The 17495-nt window shown below is 37.3% G+C and overlaps 2 protein-coding genes across 3 annotated transcripts; one reads left to right on the forward strand and one right to left on the reverse strand.

Annotated features, from left to right (window-relative positions):
• Nucleotides 1-6860: 6860 nt before the first annotated feature.
• Nucleotides 6861-8914, reverse strand: LOC115971404 (GDSL esterase/lipase At1g54790-like). Of its 2 annotated transcripts, none has more exons than XM_031091308.1 (5): nucleotides 8539-8914; nucleotides 8018-8221; nucleotides 7743-7909; nucleotides 7378-7645; nucleotides 6861-7262 (listed from the first exon to the last, which is right to left on the reverse strand). In XM_031091308.1, exons 1-5 carry the CDS (start codon nucleotides 8771-8773, stop codon nucleotides 6976-6978), a joined length of 1161 nt encoding a protein of 386 aa, XP_030947168.1. In that variant the 5' UTR covers nucleotides 8774-8914; the 3' UTR covers nucleotides 6861-6975. The 2 variants fall into 2 exon arrangements, with proteins under 2 accessions (XP_030947168.1, XP_030947169.1); XM_031091309.1 differs by having other exon boundaries at nucleotides 8018-8218; nucleotides 8539-8912.
• A 1171-nt stretch (nucleotides 8915-10085) lies between these two features.
• Nucleotides 10086-17111, forward strand: LOC115971402 (elongation factor Tu, mitochondrial). The gene is made up of 12 exons (XM_031091307.1): nucleotides 10086-10418; nucleotides 12449-12524; nucleotides 12671-12763; nucleotides 12900-12974; nucleotides 13683-13787; nucleotides 13873-13963; nucleotides 14104-14309; nucleotides 14433-14516; nucleotides 14754-14819; nucleotides 14903-14965; nucleotides 15377-15617; nucleotides 16605-17111. The coding sequence occupies exons 1-12, from the start codon at nucleotides 10234-10236 to the stop codon at nucleotides 16673-16675; spliced, it is 1356 nt and encodes a 451-aa protein (XP_030947167.1). The 5' UTR covers nucleotides 10086-10233; the 3' UTR covers nucleotides 16676-17111.
• The last annotated feature ends 384 nt before the right edge of the window (nucleotides 17112-17495 follow it).

Raw genomic sequence — 17495 nt, forward strand, 5'->3', positions numbered from 1 at the left:
AAACCCTCCGAAGTGGAAAGGAATGTGGTTCATGTTCACCAAATAAGGATGGGGCCTAACTGGATGGACCCTATTGTGCTATTTCTTAAGGAAGATGTCCTTCCTGAGAGTAAGTCCGAGGCTGACAAGATATGGAGAAAAGCTCCTCGGTTTTGGCTGTCCGAGGACCAAAAGTTGTATAAAAGATCATTCTCTAGCCCATACCTACTATGCGTACACCCTAAAGTAGTTGAGTTACTCCTGGAAGAATTATATGAAGGGATTTGTGGAAGCCACACGGGGGGCAGATCTTTATCTCACAGGGCCCTCATACAAGGTTATTGGTGGCCAAATATGCAGAAAGAAGTACAGGAATATGTGAAGAAGTGCGACCAATGCCAAAAATTTGCACCAAACATTCATCAACCTGGTGGAGTCCTCAATCCACTATCTAACCCCTGGCCTTTTGCTCAATGGGGCTTGGACATTGTAGGTCCTTTCCCCAAGGCAGTAGGAAATAAGACATTGCTGCGATTTGGGAATAAAGAACAGGTATCCTACTCTGGCTTATCCACAAAGGAATGGACAGGTTAAGGCTGTCAATAAGGTCATAGTGAATGGACTTAAAAAGAGATTGGACTACGCGAAGGGAAAATGGGTGGAAGAGTTGCCACACGTCCTTTGGACTTATTGAACTACTTCTCGCAAATCCACTAGGGAGATGCCCTTCTCGATGACTTATGGGGTCGAGGCTGTCATTCCTCTGGAGACTGGATTCTCTACGCTGAGAACGAGTTCTTTCACTCCGAGCAACAACGATGGGCTGTTGGAGAAGAGTTTAGACTTAATTGAAAAACGAAGAGAGAATGCCATGGTCCAATTGGCCTACTATCAACACAAGTTCAAGCAGGGATATGATGCCAACGTAAAGTTAAGGCCACTGACAGTTGGAGACTTGGTCTTAAGAAAGGTTTTAGGTACTGCAAAGAACCTAGCATGGGGAAAATTGGGACCCAATTGGGAATGCCATATCGTATCACATCGGTGGCCAGAATAGGAGCATATTATTTTAAGGATCTAAAGGAAAAGGCTGTACCATGCCCCTGGAATGTAAATAACCTGAGAATGTACTATTATTAATAAAAGCTTTCTTCACCACATTTGGGTCTTCTATATTGTATGTCATGCGTTCTACTATCAATCTTAGTATTAAATAGAACCTTGGTCATACCTGACTCTTCGGACCATATGTCTTGGGAAAATTAATACTCATTGACATCTATCTAAGTATCAAACAAAACCTTGGTCATGTTTGGCTCCTCGGACTACATACCTTGGGTAAATTGATATCTATTAATCACTGTTCTAAGTATTAAACAGAACCTTGGTCATGCCTGGCTCCTCGGACTGCATACCTTGGGAAAATTAATACTCCTTGACATCTATCTAAGTATCAAACAGAACCTTAGTCATGCTTGACTCCTCGGATCACATACCTTGGGTAAATTGATATCTTTTAATCACTGTTCTAAGTATTAAACAGAACCTTGGTCATGCTTGGCTCCTCGAACCACATATTTTAGGAAAATTAATACTCCTTGACATCTATCTAAGTATCAAACAGAACCTTGGTCATGCCTGGCTCTTCGAACGATATACTTTAGGAAAATTAATACTCCTTGACATTTATCTAAGCATCAAACAGAATCTTGGTCATGCTTGGCTTCTCGGACCACATACCTTGGGTAAATTGATATATTTTAATCACTGTTCTAAGTATTAAACAGAAGGTCATGCCTGACTCCTCGAACCACATACCTTGGGTAAATTGATATCTTTTAATCACTATTCTAAGTATTAAACAGAATTTTGGTCATGCCTGGCTCCTCGGACCACATACCTTGGGTAAATTAATACTCCCTAACATCTATCTAAGTATCAAACAGAACCTTGATCATGCTTGGCTCCTTGGATCACATACCTTGGGTAAATTGATATATTTTAATCACTGTTCTAAGTATCAAACAAAATCTTAGCTCTGCCTGGCTCCTTGGACCACATGCTTTGGATAAATTAATGTCCTTTAATCATTAATACTTCCTATCATTTTTGACAAATGTCCAGACAAAGCCTCAGTTCATCCCACTTACTTGAGGTAAGACAAGTATTTCTTATGGATTACTTAAATGTCAAGGGTGATCAGCTACTCTAAACAGTAAAGATCTTCATTGTGGTAACTAACTCAAATGGATATGCATGAGCGTCACTTAAAGCATTTACAGGCTTACATATGCTTGTTTAAGAGTTGATTACCCCTTTTGTTGCCTTAAACTTAATAATAAGTATGGTGCAGAGTAAGTTTAAACCTAAATGCAGGTTATATTATTGTATATTTTCTCTAAGGTAAATTGAACATGTTTTGCTATTGATCGTGTGATATGTGAGAATGATGTTGTCACTTATGCAGATCTGTAATTCAAGACATGCTTCATTATTACCTATTTTTCTAAATGTCGAAGCAAGTAAAGCTTAAGTTTGGATTAGTGTTAATGTCAAATTCATAAAGGAAAGACTTGCAAATTTCATTAATATTGAACTTCTATAAAGGCAAGTAGATTACAAAAGCTTGACACAAGTACAAAAAAAAGAAAAAAAAAGGACAACCTATTGTTTCATTTTTATTACAATTTTATCTTTTGGATTCTTGGGAGGTTGGGTAGTTGCTGCCGGGGAGGATACTTGGGCCTTGGCCTTAGGATCTTCCTTTAGGGGTATGGGGAGAGTGGCCAACGCCAGCTCCATGCTCTGAGAAACTTCTTTTTCCTTGGAAGGATCTTTTGGGGTAGTTGGAGGTAGGTCAGCACCTTGGACCACTTTTTTGTTGATATCCCTAGTCTTTGCAGTATCCTTGGCCCGCTCTGCCCCCTTGGAGGAAGTATTAGCTGTAGGAGGGGCTTTGGGTGGGCTGCCTTGACCTTCACCTGCCTCTGAGGACGTTGAGGCGGCCTTAGAGCCTAAAGAGCTTGAAGGGCGTATGGCTGGGGGGTAGTAGACACTTTCTGCCTTCCTAAGCATAGAAGAAGTCTCAACCCCAGCTTGGTTGAGGGCTTCATCCCATACCTGGGCATAGTAAATTCTACATACCTTTAGGACCTCAGCCCTAAGGGTGACCTCGGTCTCGGCCACACCAATGTCGTATCCATGTTGCTCTGCCTCGTCCCTGACCTTTTCTGCCTCTTCCTTGGCTTCTCAGCTTGAGCCTTGGCCATCTCGACCTCCTTCAACTTCTTCTTCAGGGCAGCAATCTGTTCCTTGGAGGCGGCCAGTTGGTCCTCGGCTTTGCACAAAAGTAGCCTCTGGGTCTTGGCTTGCCTCTCCACGGTATCCAAGGCCGCGGTGATGCTTTTCCTTTCCTTCTCCTCTTCCTGCAGCTTGGTTTTCAGCTCTTTGTTGCTCTTTTCAGCCACGTGGAAGGTGTCCACGGCTGCAATCCTTCTCCCCTCTTCCTCCTTCATCTTGCGATGAGAGTAGTTCACCATCTCCTTGGCCCTGAAAGTGGCTTGGATGGCTTGAAAAGGAAAGGGGCTTGACTTAAAAAAAAATTAAAAAAAAAAAAAAAAACTTAACTTACCATTGCCAAGTCCCTCTTTAGTCTGAGGAAGACTTCGTGTTTCCTTATAGACTTGAGGTCAGCCATGTCCTTGGGTAGTAATAAGGATTGTTCCACCACATCTACCACGTACCCAGCTGTGCCCCATTGGAAGTCTCGGATGGAGGCATCATTAAGAAGAGGAGCTCCATCCAATTTCATCTGTGGGGCCTAGACAAGGGCTGCAATTTGGTGGTAAACCTTTTTCTCCCCTTCGGTGGCTGACCTCGTTTGCATCATTCGAGGTTGCTTGGCCCCCCCTCTAGGGCTCGGTCTCTTGGGGAGGTTGGTTCTTCCCACCCTCCATCACCTTTTTCCCTTTATCCTTTTTTTTCCTTTTTTTGGTCAGCTGGATCAGCTCGGAAGGGTTGGGTAGGTGGAGGAGTGGGGAGCCTGGTCTGAGAAGCCTTAATAGGTGCATCCCTCCCCAGTTGAGACTCCAGTAACTCCAGGAGAGTTGACTTTTGCTTCCTTTGAATCCCCATCTTGTTTGAAAAAAGAGTAACTCCTTCGAAACGACTGGATTGAATTGGGTCGACTGGCCGAGGACACTAGTTGATGCCACAGGAGACGGGGGTTGGTTAAATACCTCGTAGAGATCCTCTGAGTTTGAGACGTCCACAATCTCCTTTTCCTTTTCTTCTTCTTCCTCGTTTTCTTCTTTGGTGGTAGGTTGAGAGGAAGTAACTTCACCAGTTAGGTGTTGAGATGGAGGAGCTACTTTGGGAATGCCCTCTGGGATTGGTTGAGTGCTGAGAGTGCCTTCTGGGGTAGGAATACCCTCGGGAAGAAGAAACCTAGGGACGACGATGCTTATACGGTGTAGATGGGGGTCTTTGGCTTTGATCACACACTTTGGAGCTTGAAATCCAGTCGAGATCAGCTTGTACCCTAAGATTAGGTGAGCCGCTCACAATTGGCCATCTTCATGTACGAAAACCTTGGCCCAGAGTATTTTATCTAGACTCTCATTATTGACCAGGCTAAAGTTCGGCTTAGCGGTGTGTCTATCTGCAAAATCATCAGGAAAAACCAAATTTTATCAGATGTGAAAATACAACAAATCGAAAGAAAAGAAAGGACTTATAAATAAGCACCCTGGACCTAATACCCCACCTGGCTGCCCCTCTTTCGTTGGGCAGGGGAGGCCACATGCCATTCCCCTGTCACAATCAGAAAATCTTTGTTTAGACCTTTGTTGGAGTCAGGAAGGCATTGGATGAGCCTAACTTCAAGATACCTAGACTTTAGGTAATACCCCTGCCCCTTCAGGTCATGGAGATTATAAACCCAGTTGACATCATGATGGGTAAGCCTTAAACCCATCTTTTCATTGAGGGCGTCCACACACCCTAAAATCTTAAACATGTTTAGGGCGCATTAGGTGGGAGCTAACCTATGGGCCCTACCAAAGATAGTCCTTGGTCATGGTGCCCATAGGAATCCTCATCTCACCCTCTATAAAGGCGATCATTGGGATTACCACTTCTACCTCTTGCCTTTTTTCGTGCCACTCTCCTTTTTTACAATACCTAATACCTACCCCTGGAGGAATCCTATACAGAGCTCTAAAGCTCTCTAATCCCTCTTCAGAGTTTACCAAACTTTTGAATCTACCCATTCCTAAGGGAGAATTGGACGCACTAAGAAGATGATGCAAAGGAAGAAGAGTCGAAGAGGAAAGGACACAGAGAAAAGAAAGGTGTGTGGGAAAATAAAATGTAAGGGATTTATGAGCACTTACAGAAAAAAGAATATCCTTGGATGGGCTTTTGGTATTTGTAAGAGCACGAGCGAGTTGGGAAGGTTGGCAGATTCAGTGTATGTATGTTAGAGCTAAGTGAATGCTAAAGTAAAGAAAGTGTTTGATTTGAGTGATATTTATATCAAAGGAAGAACTATAGAGCAGGAAAGTTCTCGCCCAAGTCCCAGCAAAGTTCTCAGTCGTTGGATTTGCATTGCACAGTAGAACGTGGGAGACATGAGGCCGTAAAAATTTAATGAGGAGTGTGTCTCGTAAGCTGAAGCGTCAGGAGCGTGTCTTGAGCAGTTAAAAAGGCGTTCGCGTAGGCAGAGGTGACGTGTGATGAGCACGGACCAGCTAAGGTAACATTGAAATCCTCCTTTCATGCCGAGGAGATAGAAAGAAGAATCTCGAGGGGCTATTGTAGGGGTATTAGGCCAGGAGCTCATGATCCATGCAGATATTGGACCAGCGGCCCAATCTGAAGACAAGGGGTCGTTCGAGCAGGAGTGGACATTGTCAAGGGAGTTTATTTTAGTGAATGAAGAAGTCATTTGTGGTCATAATGGCCTAGAAGGGTTGTTCGAGGATGAATGCATCCTCGGCTGATCAAGGCCGAGGTCAGCAAAGGTGGTTTGCAGTTCAGGGGAATGTTTTAGGAAATTCTGTTGGAATGGATGGGCATTATAGAAACACAAGACAGGGGGAAGTCTTAAAATATCTAAGGAGAAAGCTGCTACTACCGCATTAAAGGCTCTGCAGCTAACTTTTTGGCTACATTAATGTGGAGAAGATTCTTAAACAGGGCTAGATTTGCTGTCCCAACGCACAAAGAGGCTTAGGGGGAGGGGGTGTTCAATGGGACGGATACTCAAGTAGAAACTTGGATGATCAACAAATGGAAGGCTAGGATCGTTTGAAGGGAACTATATAACGAAAGAGACCCACCATGGAAGAGGGATTGGAAAAGCCAAGAAAAAAACACTGTAGTAATTTAGAACCAGACTTGTAACCATACTTAAGAACATTATATAAAGTTTAGTCTCCTCGGACATTGCCGAGAACATTCTTCCTTCAGTTTAAACTTGTATATTTTCACTCCTTTGTCATCAAGCCTACCTAACTTGTTGATTGGTTAACTAAAGCTCAGTTTTTCTAACTCATTCTCTACAAATTCATTGTTTTGGGCTTCTTGGGCCTAAGTCCATTCATACCTTAGGCTAGGAACTCAATTCAGGTCCTTACAATATATATAAAAGATTAAAGCCAAAACTTAGAGAAAGTCCAATTAGATTCTAAATTGGATTACGATTGGAGTTCAATTTTGCCTCATGTGTTCTAGCTAATTTTTTAATATTTGTGTCAAGTGAATAATTGGGTGCAAAAACTGAGAGCAAATTTGGTTTTATGTAGGCCGAATTAAGAGAGAGAAAGTGAGAGCTTCTGTTAATGGAATTGGACAAACATTAAGTTTATGCACAAACTCCAACTCCATAAGAAATTCAATTGGTATTGGAATTTAGACTCATCATATGAAGTCTTGAAAACTACTACAATCTTTTTTTCTTTTTTTGAGGGAGGAAACTACTACAATCTTACATTCTTATATAGTTTTTGGGTCAAATAGTTTTGATTCTATATGATATTGTGCATTCACTAAGAGAGGTGGGTCTGAGTAATTTCCTGTTAATACATGTGATGAAATATATTCATTTGCAGCTTCTGTATAATGGTTTCCATCCCAATTCACGTACTCCGCAGTATTATTGCATGGTATTGCTGTCACCGAGCTCCCATTTAGAATCTTGGTTTGGCCACAAGCAATTCGGTTGTCAAAATTCAATGGCAACCCCCCATAGCCACAGCAAGCAGCTAAAGGTTGTTTAAATCCTGAAAGCCAAATAGTTCACAGACAATCCAACTAATTAGATAAACAGATAAATGCGGAAAATGCAATAAAACAAAGTAAAAAGTACAAATTTCAAGATTGGTAATGGTAACTTACCATATAGAGAATAATTTGAAATGAGGTTTAATTTTATTGAGAAAATGTCAACATATGTGACATTAGCCCCAGGGAGTACCCGAAATTTTGTACAAAGGTCATGAAGTTGCATGTTGAATTGATTAGCAGCATTGTTGTGTGAGGTAACACATCCGAACTGGTCAAGTTTTGATGAGTCTTTTCCAAATTGTGCAATTATTCTAGGTAAGCATCCAAGGGGACCAGTGTTGTGAATCCATAAATTCCTTGCACCCTCATTATATAATTTCTGAAAAAGCAAGAGAAGGTAAGGAAAGAGATACTTGATGGTTCTACTAAAATCAACTGGATTAATTTGTTAGGTTAGGCAAAATAGATGAAATAACCTTAGCTCCAGCCTCAAATTCTGTTAAAATGATGGGAATCAAAGCAAGTACTTCATCTTCTGATTTTGAATAAAATGCTCCGTCCAGATCATTCTGACCTACATCGAACATGTAGAGGGCCTGCCTAAAAGATTCTTGTGAAGGAATAAATTCTTGAAGTTTCTTATCTGTGACAAACACATGAAAATTACATTCTAACTCTCTGAAAACAACCATTTACTTAACAATGTCATTAACCTTAAACCTGGGTGTTGTTACACTTATAGTACTAATACCTTTTACTAGTAATTCTAGGACTCGAGTCTTGAATCTGACAAATTGAGCAACCTGAATTCCAAAGGAGAAAGGGCTTGCTGATGCTGCATTAGCTGGAAGTATAGTAGATCCTCCAGTTGCAAAGTTACACCCATTCTGGAAATTTGGTATACCAATTGAATCCAAGTATGGATTGAGAAATGAAAGGTCCAATGCATTCACTGCTGCATATAAATATGCATAAGGAACCTACATACTTATAAGCTCAAAAATAAGAATCTAAGTGTGAACACAGCCTCATTCTACTTTGTCTTCACATCATTAAAGTTTGAAGTTTTAGGCCTTTCATATATTTATATGAAATAAAATTATTTCAAACTGATAAACTCATAGTAGTAATGTTCTTTAGCATGTGTGTGTGGGCATTTGTATTTTGAAGTAACAACTCAAATTCCATGCATTGTTTTTGTGCAATCAAAATTTATTTTCTTGTTTCAACATGCTCCTATGCAAGAACTGGAAGTTGTTAAAGATACATTACCTAGAAAATCAATGATCAAACGACCATCGCAGAACCGCCCAGATGGCTTAAGGAAGTATGTTTGTCCATTAGGTTGTCCAATCGGGAAAGCAATTCCTGCAGCCAAGCCACCAGTATCTGAATTTGAGTCACCAAAGTTGAAAATTGCTGGGATACTGAAGTTGGCAGAGCTAACAATAGGCAAGACTAAGAAAGTTAAGGTAAGAATGTGAAAAATATAGGCTTTAAGAGCCATACCAATTGAAGAAAGCTGGATGGGGTCTATGGATAAAACAATCTATAAAATTATGTTCCTTTATATGTGGCTGGAACGTGAAGATAAATCCCTTGCAAGTTTGGTACGAAATGGGTGTCTTGCAAGTTGAACTTTTCTTTTGTTTGGTATCTTGTTTCAGGTCAAATGATTGGATAAGCTACGCGACACAAATCTAATGTGCTGTTTAAACTTTAAACTAGAGTAGACTATAAGAAAAAAAGAAATGTATATTATAAGGTATATAACATAGTTTTTTTGTACTTTATTTTAATCAAAATAGTATTATAATTTAATAAATTCTGATAATAAAGTTTTATGTAAAGTAAACTGTGTTAATAATTTTATAAAATTTAAATTAATTTTGCCATTATGATATCATTTTATATATTTCTTTAAAATTAGCAAAATAATGTTATAATTTTCAATTTATATGATCACGTGGCGTCACGTCGTTCTTCTCACCTCTTTTTTCCCCCTCTTTTACCCTTTCTTCATCTCTTATTATAAATTGAAGCCATGACTAACGGACCAAGTGCCCTTCTTGGGAGCTAATATGCAGTATTATTAAATTTATATGATTTATAGTTTCTAAATTTCTATGTCATCTTTTTCAACATATTAAATATTACTAATTTTTTTTTCATTACTAAATTAAATTTTTATTTAAGAATAATACCTATGCAATTTATGAATTTATTTTAAAAGTCGTTTTTAGTTAATTGAAATGATTTCTCTTGAAGGATTATTATAAAATTTCTTTTTATGCTTATTTATGTTGTACTATTTTTTATTAACCTTATAATGTACTATTTTATGTTAACCTTATAATATCATGAAAATTTCATTGAAATTTTGTTTCAATTTTTAAGATATTTTTAGTAAATTTTGCTAATATTTACAAATTTAATATATTTATTTATATTTAAATAATTATTAAATTAATTATGATATTATTACGGTTCGACCATAAAAATCTTGAATCTCTCCCTTTTACAGTTCAGTGAATAGTTTGGATTTGAAAACCATACTCATAAACACTTATACTTGTGGAGTAACCACTGCACCAGCCACCAAGGCTGTGCAATGGTAACATACTATTAATTTGTTATTTCTTAAAACCCCACAGTTTCATTTATTACATCCCTAAATTATTGGATTTAGAATAAATTTTTCAATTAGAATCTTATACCTCAATTGATAATGAGTTGGGCTTTGATAGGCTGGGCTGGGCTCTAATGGGCACAAGGCAGCAACAAAAAACCGAACCCAAACACCGCCAAATCTAAAACCCTCGAAACCCATCATCAAAGACAACCCTTAAACCCTTACGCCTCTCTCTCTCACACTCTCTTACTCTCAGTTCTTATGAAGCTTGCCATTTCCTGACCAAGTTACTAGGTCTAGGGCTTTTGTGTTTTTTCTTCGATTCTCTTTCAAAAATGGCTTCGGTGGCTCTCAGAAACCCTAGTTCCAAGCGCCTCTTCCTCCTCCCTCCTTACTCCTCCCAAATCTACTACTCCTGCTGTAGAGGGTCGGTACTTTCTCTCTCCGATTCGATCTCCGGAAATGACAGAGTTTCCGGCCACTCTTCGTTTTGGAGATCCATGGCCACCTTCACCCGAACGTAAGTTCCCCATCCATTGATTAGCGAAATGGGTTTTTAGTGATCCAATGTAGTTTTGACTTTGAGATTTCGATGGCTTTGTGTGTTAAATTGATTAGTAAAGTTATGACTTTGAGATTTTGAGGGCATATTTTTGGTGGTATAAACGGAGTTCCCTTTAAACTTTAATAGTTTCTGGAAAGCAGTTATGTATGTGTGTATGAACTTATACGTTAGTAAAAGTAGTAAAGAATGACACTGTAATTAATGAAGTAACATAGGGATTAAGGCTTTGTTGTTGATTGTTGCTGATGATGATGGTGACTATGACGATAATGTATGGATGTATATATTTTTTCCTGTATTTGAATTGATGCGATTAAGATCTGATAGTAGCGTTGCAATGTTATGGTTCAAAAAAAATGGTAGCATTGGAAAGTTGGAACAATTATCTAGGTGTAGAATTGGTTTGCAAAATGGTGACCAGCAAAGTGTTTACGTGAATGTTTAGGGCATATTTAGTGGTATGATGAAAAAATATCCTTTTTTTGGTCCTTTTTGAAAGCAGTTAATGTAGAGTTTTGGTAGCAGTAGTGTTCTAAAAGAAAAATGAAATCTTTATTTCTTTATTTTATCAAATAATGAACTGACACCCATTTTCTGGAAACACAATGATAAACTAATAGTTACCCTAAAAGTTGAAGTGGTTAGGAACTAGTGAATTTTCATCTTTATTATAATACTCTCGCTCATGTTTGGGTCTAAATTCCTCCTTGACAATTGGGGGGCTCAACCAAGGTAGTCAACAGCAAAAGGCCACCTTAATGCTCCAAGGCCTTGTATTGCCTGAGGCTCTGAGGCATGAGGTGAAAAAAAGGTGCTAGCCTGATTAAAGCGAGGCACCAAATTCTAAATACAGTTATGATACATGTAGAACTTAAAATCATACATACCTAATGTATTGAAATATTATAATTAAGTGTTTGTAAAATGTGTTACATGAAGAAATTAGGTCTATTAATTGATTTCAAAGTAGCCTTAACATGGTTTAGGCTCTTAATTATTCTAACAATAGGTTTTACAACTATCTTCTATAATTTAATTAATCTAACAATAAGTTTTACATATTTCTGTAAATTAATTAATCAAACAATGGGTTCTGAAACAAGCTTATGTAAATTAGTAATATAATAATAGGTTTTACAACAAGCTTCTATATATATATATATAAACCTATGGCTCTTGACTTAGTGCCTTTTTCATGGCTTAAGGCAGTTGCCTTGCTTGCCTAGGCTCTAAGGCAACGCCTCACTAAATTTAAATTTTAAAAATGGGAGGTGAACAGTGTTCGCAATAATAAATTAGCAGTTGTTCTAAAAGCTTAAATGTTTGGTATATGGTAACTAACAATTGAACCATTATTCTTACACACAAAATGGTGGTTTTTGGTGTTTCTGCTTTAGATTTGTATAGAAGAAAGTGAGAGTTATTTTATCATTGTAATTACTTTTACATGTTTTTGGTTATAGTGTCTTAGGCTTGAAAACCATGCGTTCAATTATGTATTTCAGGTTCTCCATTTTTTAACCTATCTTTGAATCAAAACACTCTGCAAGTTTACATTAAATATATATCCCTATTCCTAATAGATTGACCCAAAAATAGCTTACCCAAATTTAAGTCCCATGGATCTACAATTGTAGAATTTAGACCTTACGAATTTTTATTTGTTCGGCATCCACTGTTTTAGAATAGGTCTGAGTCAAATAGAAATGATTTGGAGCACTTATTTTTATACTATTTCAAAAAGACAAGGTCTCATGTAATGTATAGGATTTTCCAATCCTAGCAGGAAAAGGAGGTTGGGACCTTTAGAATTAGGAAAATAACTTATAATCTGATATTTGTAACGAAATATATACAATTTGACAATTTACAACAGGCAATGTTGTTGCATGTGCATTCATAGTGTGGATTCTTGTGTTGTCAAGCCATTGTTAGTGGGGGTTTTTGTTTTGGATTCTTATTTGTTTGAAATTATTTGCTGGCAGGAAGCCTCACGTGAATGTGGGAACTATTGGCCATGTTGATCATGGGAAGACTACTCTGACTGCAGCTATTACGAAGGTCTGGTTGTTTTTTAATTTGGTTGCTTTTGAATGTGGATTTTATTATTTTGCTCAGTTTTAATCTGGTTTCTTAACTGAAAGCTGGACTACAATAATGAATAATTTAGTATGAAATACGAAATGTTTCATGTGATGTTTCTCTAGGTGCTAGCGGAAGAAGGAAAAGCTAAGGCTATTGCTTTTGATGAAATTGACAAGGCCCCAGAAGAGAAAAAGAGAGGAATTACAATTGCAACGGTTGGAATACTTTTTTTTTTGTTTCATTTGTGCTTACTCTTTTTGCTGCAGCTGTGCCATCCCATTTTGCTTCTTTTACCAAATTCATCTTCTCAAAATAACATCTGCTTACCTCAAGATTAATCTGATTTTGCAGGCACATGTGGAGTATGAAACTGCTAAGAGACACTATGCACATGTAGACTGTCCAGGACATGCAGATTATGTTAAGGTAAGCTGTACAACTCTTTTGGTTTTATGAAGAAGTAATTTAATCCATTTGAAAATTTTGTAGCATTACCATGCTTGGACCAACCAATAGAAGCGATTGTCAGAAAGATTAACCCTTCATTAATGGACTACACTTTTATGCATTTTATCAGAATCTTTATAGACTTAGTCTTGTTTCATGAACTTGTATGAGTGTTCAATTTTGGACATATTGATGCACCTTTATGACGACGTAAATAATCACATTTTGTAGCATTACCATGCTAGGTCCAACCAATAGAAGTGGTTGTCAAAAAGATTAACCCTTCATTAACGGACTACACTTTTATGCATTTTATCTGAATCTTTATAGACTTAGTCTTGTTTCATGAACTTGTATGAGTGTTCAATTTTGGACATATTACTGCACCTTTATGACTATGTAAATAATCACATATTGGTTTTTATATCCATGCAAAAATTAGGTGAAAAAAATACTTAGATTGGCTTGTAATTTGACCTCACTTTTGTTGACTTGCATCTCTTTGAAAGTATTCACTATGAACGTCAACTGTCCTTATTTAATTATCTTACTTTACCTAATAAACCAAATTCTGTTACTAAAAAAAGATATTTTCAAGTTAATTTATTTATGAAGTTTGTAATTTTTTTTTCATTTCTCTTCATCTAAACTTTTGTATGCCCTCATGCACCTATTCATGTTTTGCAGAACATGATTACTGGTGCTGCACAAATGGATGGGGGTATTCTTGTTGTATCTGCCCCCGATGGACCCATGCCACAGACCAAGGAGCATATTCTGCTTGCACGCCAGGTGGGTGCCCTGCTAAGAGTGGCTTGTAAATTTTATCTATGCTTTTGAAGTTAACTGTATGAGGATTTTTAATGTATTTCTACAGGTTGGTGTGCCATCACTTGTGTGTTTTCTAAATAAAGTTGATGCCATTGATGATCCTGAGTTGTTGGAGATTGTGGAAATGGAGCTCCGTGGTAGGGTGCCTTTTTTAGATTTTTGTTTCACACACACTGTACATGCACTTGCACGTGCACGTACACGTACACACATATATATAATCACTCTAGTTAGTTTGACTGTACAAGTATTTTACATTAGCTTATGCATTTGGCAGAGCTTCTCAGCTTCTACAAGTTTCCTGGGGATGAGATCCCTATCGTTCGGGGTTCGGCTTTGGCTGCTTTAAATGGTACAAATGAAGAGATAGGCAAAAAGGCTATTTTAAAATTAATGGATGCTGTGGACGAATACATTCCTGACCCAGTACGCCAGCTTGATAAGCCTTTCCTTATGCCTATTGAAGATGTATTCTCAATTCAGGTAAAAAAAAATCCATTCATCAGTAATTGCTAGCATTTCTTTGTGAAAGCGAATTGCATGCTTTTTTTTGGTAGAAATTATGTGCTTCCCGTAAACTTTTGATGATGTTGTTGTTTGTTTAAGGGTCGTGGAACTGTTGCCACTGGTCGTGTTGAACAAGGAACTATCAAAGTTGGTGAGGAAGTTGAGGTTTTGGGGTTAAGGCAGGTAAGCTCGAGAATCATGTATTCTTTTTCTTATTTCTGTGAAAAATCCTCGGGCATTCCCTTGTAATAAATTAATTAGTCTGTCATTACTGATAGGCTGTGTGCCTGTGTCTCCTTTAAGCTTAGATTGGATTTGACATTTAGTAGAAGGTCCTCTTCAGATCTTTGCAGTCAATCCATACTTGGAATATCTGGTTTAAATATTGAGTGTATTTTTTTTCAATCCTATTCAATGCAGGGAGGTCCTTTGAAAACTACGGTCACTGGTGTTGAAATGTTTAAAAAAATATTGGACAATGGGCAAGTAAGTGATTGATAATACTTTCAGATAGAATGGCTCTTGCACAGCTGATATTAAAATAATGATGAGTTTGTAAATGTTATTAGGCTGGTGACAATGTGGGTCTTCTTCTTCGTGGTCTAAAACGTGAAGAAATCCAGCGTGGTCAAGTAAGTAGAACATATCAAGCACTAGAAAACTTTGATTGATGGACCCTGCAGCATAATGTAGAATTCATATGTTGCTTAAATAAGTTGATATTTAGACGTGAAAAACGAACTCTTTTACCGATTTTGGTAAAATTTCCCAATTTATTGTGTGAAACTTAGTTTAATTACTTTCTGCCTCAAATTTATGCTGCATCTATAGTTCTATACAGAGTACTCTTAGTGCACTTGCTCACACTTATAAATAGCAGTAATTATGTGCTTCATCAGACAAGATTTGATCAATGGTGCCTGTGACAAATCTGACTTGTGCTAGTTGAATTTGAATTATGAAATCACACTGAGCAATGGCATTAAATGGTGAACATGCATTTTGTAAGAATTGCTTTACTATCTTACCGTATTATTGTATAGGTAATTGCCAAGCCAGGTTCTATTAAGACATCCACGAAATTTGAGGCTGAGATATACGTACTTACAAAGGATGAAGGTGGACGCCATACTGCCTTCTTTTCAAATTACAGGCCTCAGTTTTATATGAGGACTGCAGATATAACTGGAAAAGTAGAATTGCCTGAAAATGTTAAGATGGTTATGCCTGGGGACAATGTGACTGCAGTTTTTGAACTGATTTCACCTGTTCCGCTTGAATCAGGTATGTCTAGTTTAATTCCGTTTTAGAATAATTAAATTAAAGGAGTTGTATGTTGATCTCTTAGGCCGTAAAACAGAAGAACCATAATTTTTTCCTACCCTAGTGTTGTGCTCTGATATTTGTTGTGTATATCACTGTGAGATATCTGAGTAAGCTTAATTTTTCATGCATTATATTTTGTTCTTGTGTGCCTACTGGAGTATATGTGAATTAGGCAGGCACCATTAAGTTTTTGAACACACGTTGGTTTGCTTGCTTCTACATTACATCAATTCTGGTCATTAAGTGATGCATTTCTGTCATTTCTTTCCATTAGTAAGCACTCCCTTTTTTACATGTTAGAAATTTCATCATATATAAGGGCTATCCATATAGGTTGTCTTTACATCATATTACTTTCATGCAAAGAGTAGATATGATTTATCTTGTTGTCTCATTTGTTTATAGCTATTTAGGATTTGAATCTGATACTGAATCAAATTCATAAAACAGAAAAAGGATTTTCCTTGCCAATTATGTGACAGCCTTTTAATTAAATTATAAAAGAATTAAATAGCTAATTTATTTCTTTAAGATTTACCTGACATGATAAAAGAAATAACTTATGGTGCAACTGTGCAATTGTTGAACTTTCTGTTATTGTCTCTGTTCTATCCGTGTGAATTTGTGTTATGATGGGAATACATGCATTTATTTATACATGGATATGGATGTTCTCAGTAGCATAAAGCTAAGTATTTTACTTGACCGTGTTTCCGCATTTCGTGCTTAGTTTGACGTGGGGGATTGTGTATTTTCTGAAAATTTTCATTTCAAAATTTATTTCTCCTGATATTTTGTATTTTCTTTCGTCTTTCATAATACTTGTGGCATAGATGTTGGGGAGTGCACCCAACATGTTGCGGATATGTGCCCGCATCATGACCTACATGTTGAGTCAGAAATAATTAGAACTCCTTAATGTATTTCTTGTTTTAAATCAAACAGGACAAAGATTTGCTTTGAGGGAGGGAGGTAGAACGGTTGGTGCAGGTGTAGTTTCAAAAGTACTGAGCTAAGTTGACACTACTTGATTCTTCAGCATTTTAGTCTGTTCGTTTGCAGAGTGGAAAGGAAGACCTTACTGTTATCCCTTGGATTTGGATACATGCCATGTGGTTATTACATTTATAGTCCGCACTTGATGAAATGTTTGCTCTAGGCATAACAAGAGAGATTGTCAATGGTATGAAATTTGAGTAAATTGAAAGAAAGTTGATCTTCATTGGTACTTTTTGCAGTGCACAATGGTCAACATGATCTTGATAGCTGTTGAAACATTTATGTCCATGTGTTATTAGAAATAATCAGTTAATAATTGCTGGATTATTATGTTGTACTTCAGTCAGGGGATCACTACATAAAAGTTTTGTCATTTTGAAGCATTGCTGATGTTTTTATTTATAGGCATGGGATTTTGCCCAACATAAAAGCAGCGCAGGATGAATTTTGTAACACCAACTCTTTTTGCTAGCCGGTTCTTTTTTTTTTTTTTTTTGGGTTGTTGGTATTTTTCCTTCTAGCTTCCAATACATTGTTCAATTAGTTCATTATTGGGGGATGCATGCACAAAAATGTATCATAATTGAGGAACGAAATAGGGTACCTACTCCTATACACTAGAATAATACCATTTGTTTATGCTTACTACTTACTGTAACTTAGAAAAGAAAGGGGTATATATAAGACTTACAAAATCAATAACATTAATTATCACATTCCGCATCAAAATATATATATATATATATATATATCACATTCAAAGCCAAATTGAGTCAAATGAAATTCTTACTTCGAATTTAAATTAGTAAATTGAAACATAACCAAGGGAAATTTGGT

Source organism: Quercus lobata, chromosome 12 (assembly GCF_001633185.2).
Source record: "Quercus lobata isolate SW786 chromosome 12, ValleyOak3.0 Primary Assembly, whole genome shotgun sequence".
In the NCBI taxonomy this organism is placed as follows: domain Eukaryota; kingdom Viridiplantae; phylum Streptophyta; class Magnoliopsida; order Fagales; family Fagaceae; genus Quercus; species Quercus lobata.

Coding starts and splice junctions, on each gene's coding strand:
- LOC115971402 (XM_031091307.1), top strand. CDS start 10,234: ATGGCTTCGGTGGCTCTCAGAAACCCTAGTTCCAAGCGCCTCTTCCTC. Junction 10,419..12,448: donor ATGGCCACCTTCACCCGAAC/GTAAGTTCCCCA, acceptor ATTTGCTGGCAG/GAAGCCTCACGTGAATGTGG. Junction 12,764..12,899: donor GAGGAATTACAATTGCAACG/GTTGGAATACTT, acceptor CTGATTTTGCAG/GCACATGTGGAGTATGAAAC.
- LOC115971404 (XM_031091308.1), bottom strand. CDS start 8,773: ATGGCTCTTAAAGCCTATATTTTTCACATTCTTACCTTAACTTTCTTA. Junction 8,222..8,538: donor TTTGATCATTGATTTTCTAG/GTAATGTATCTT, acceptor ATTTATATGCAG/CAGTGAATGCATTGGACCTT. Junction 7,646..7,742: donor AATTTGAGGCTGGAGCTAAG/GTTATTTCATCT, acceptor TTGCTTTTTCAG/AAATTATATAATGAGGGTGC.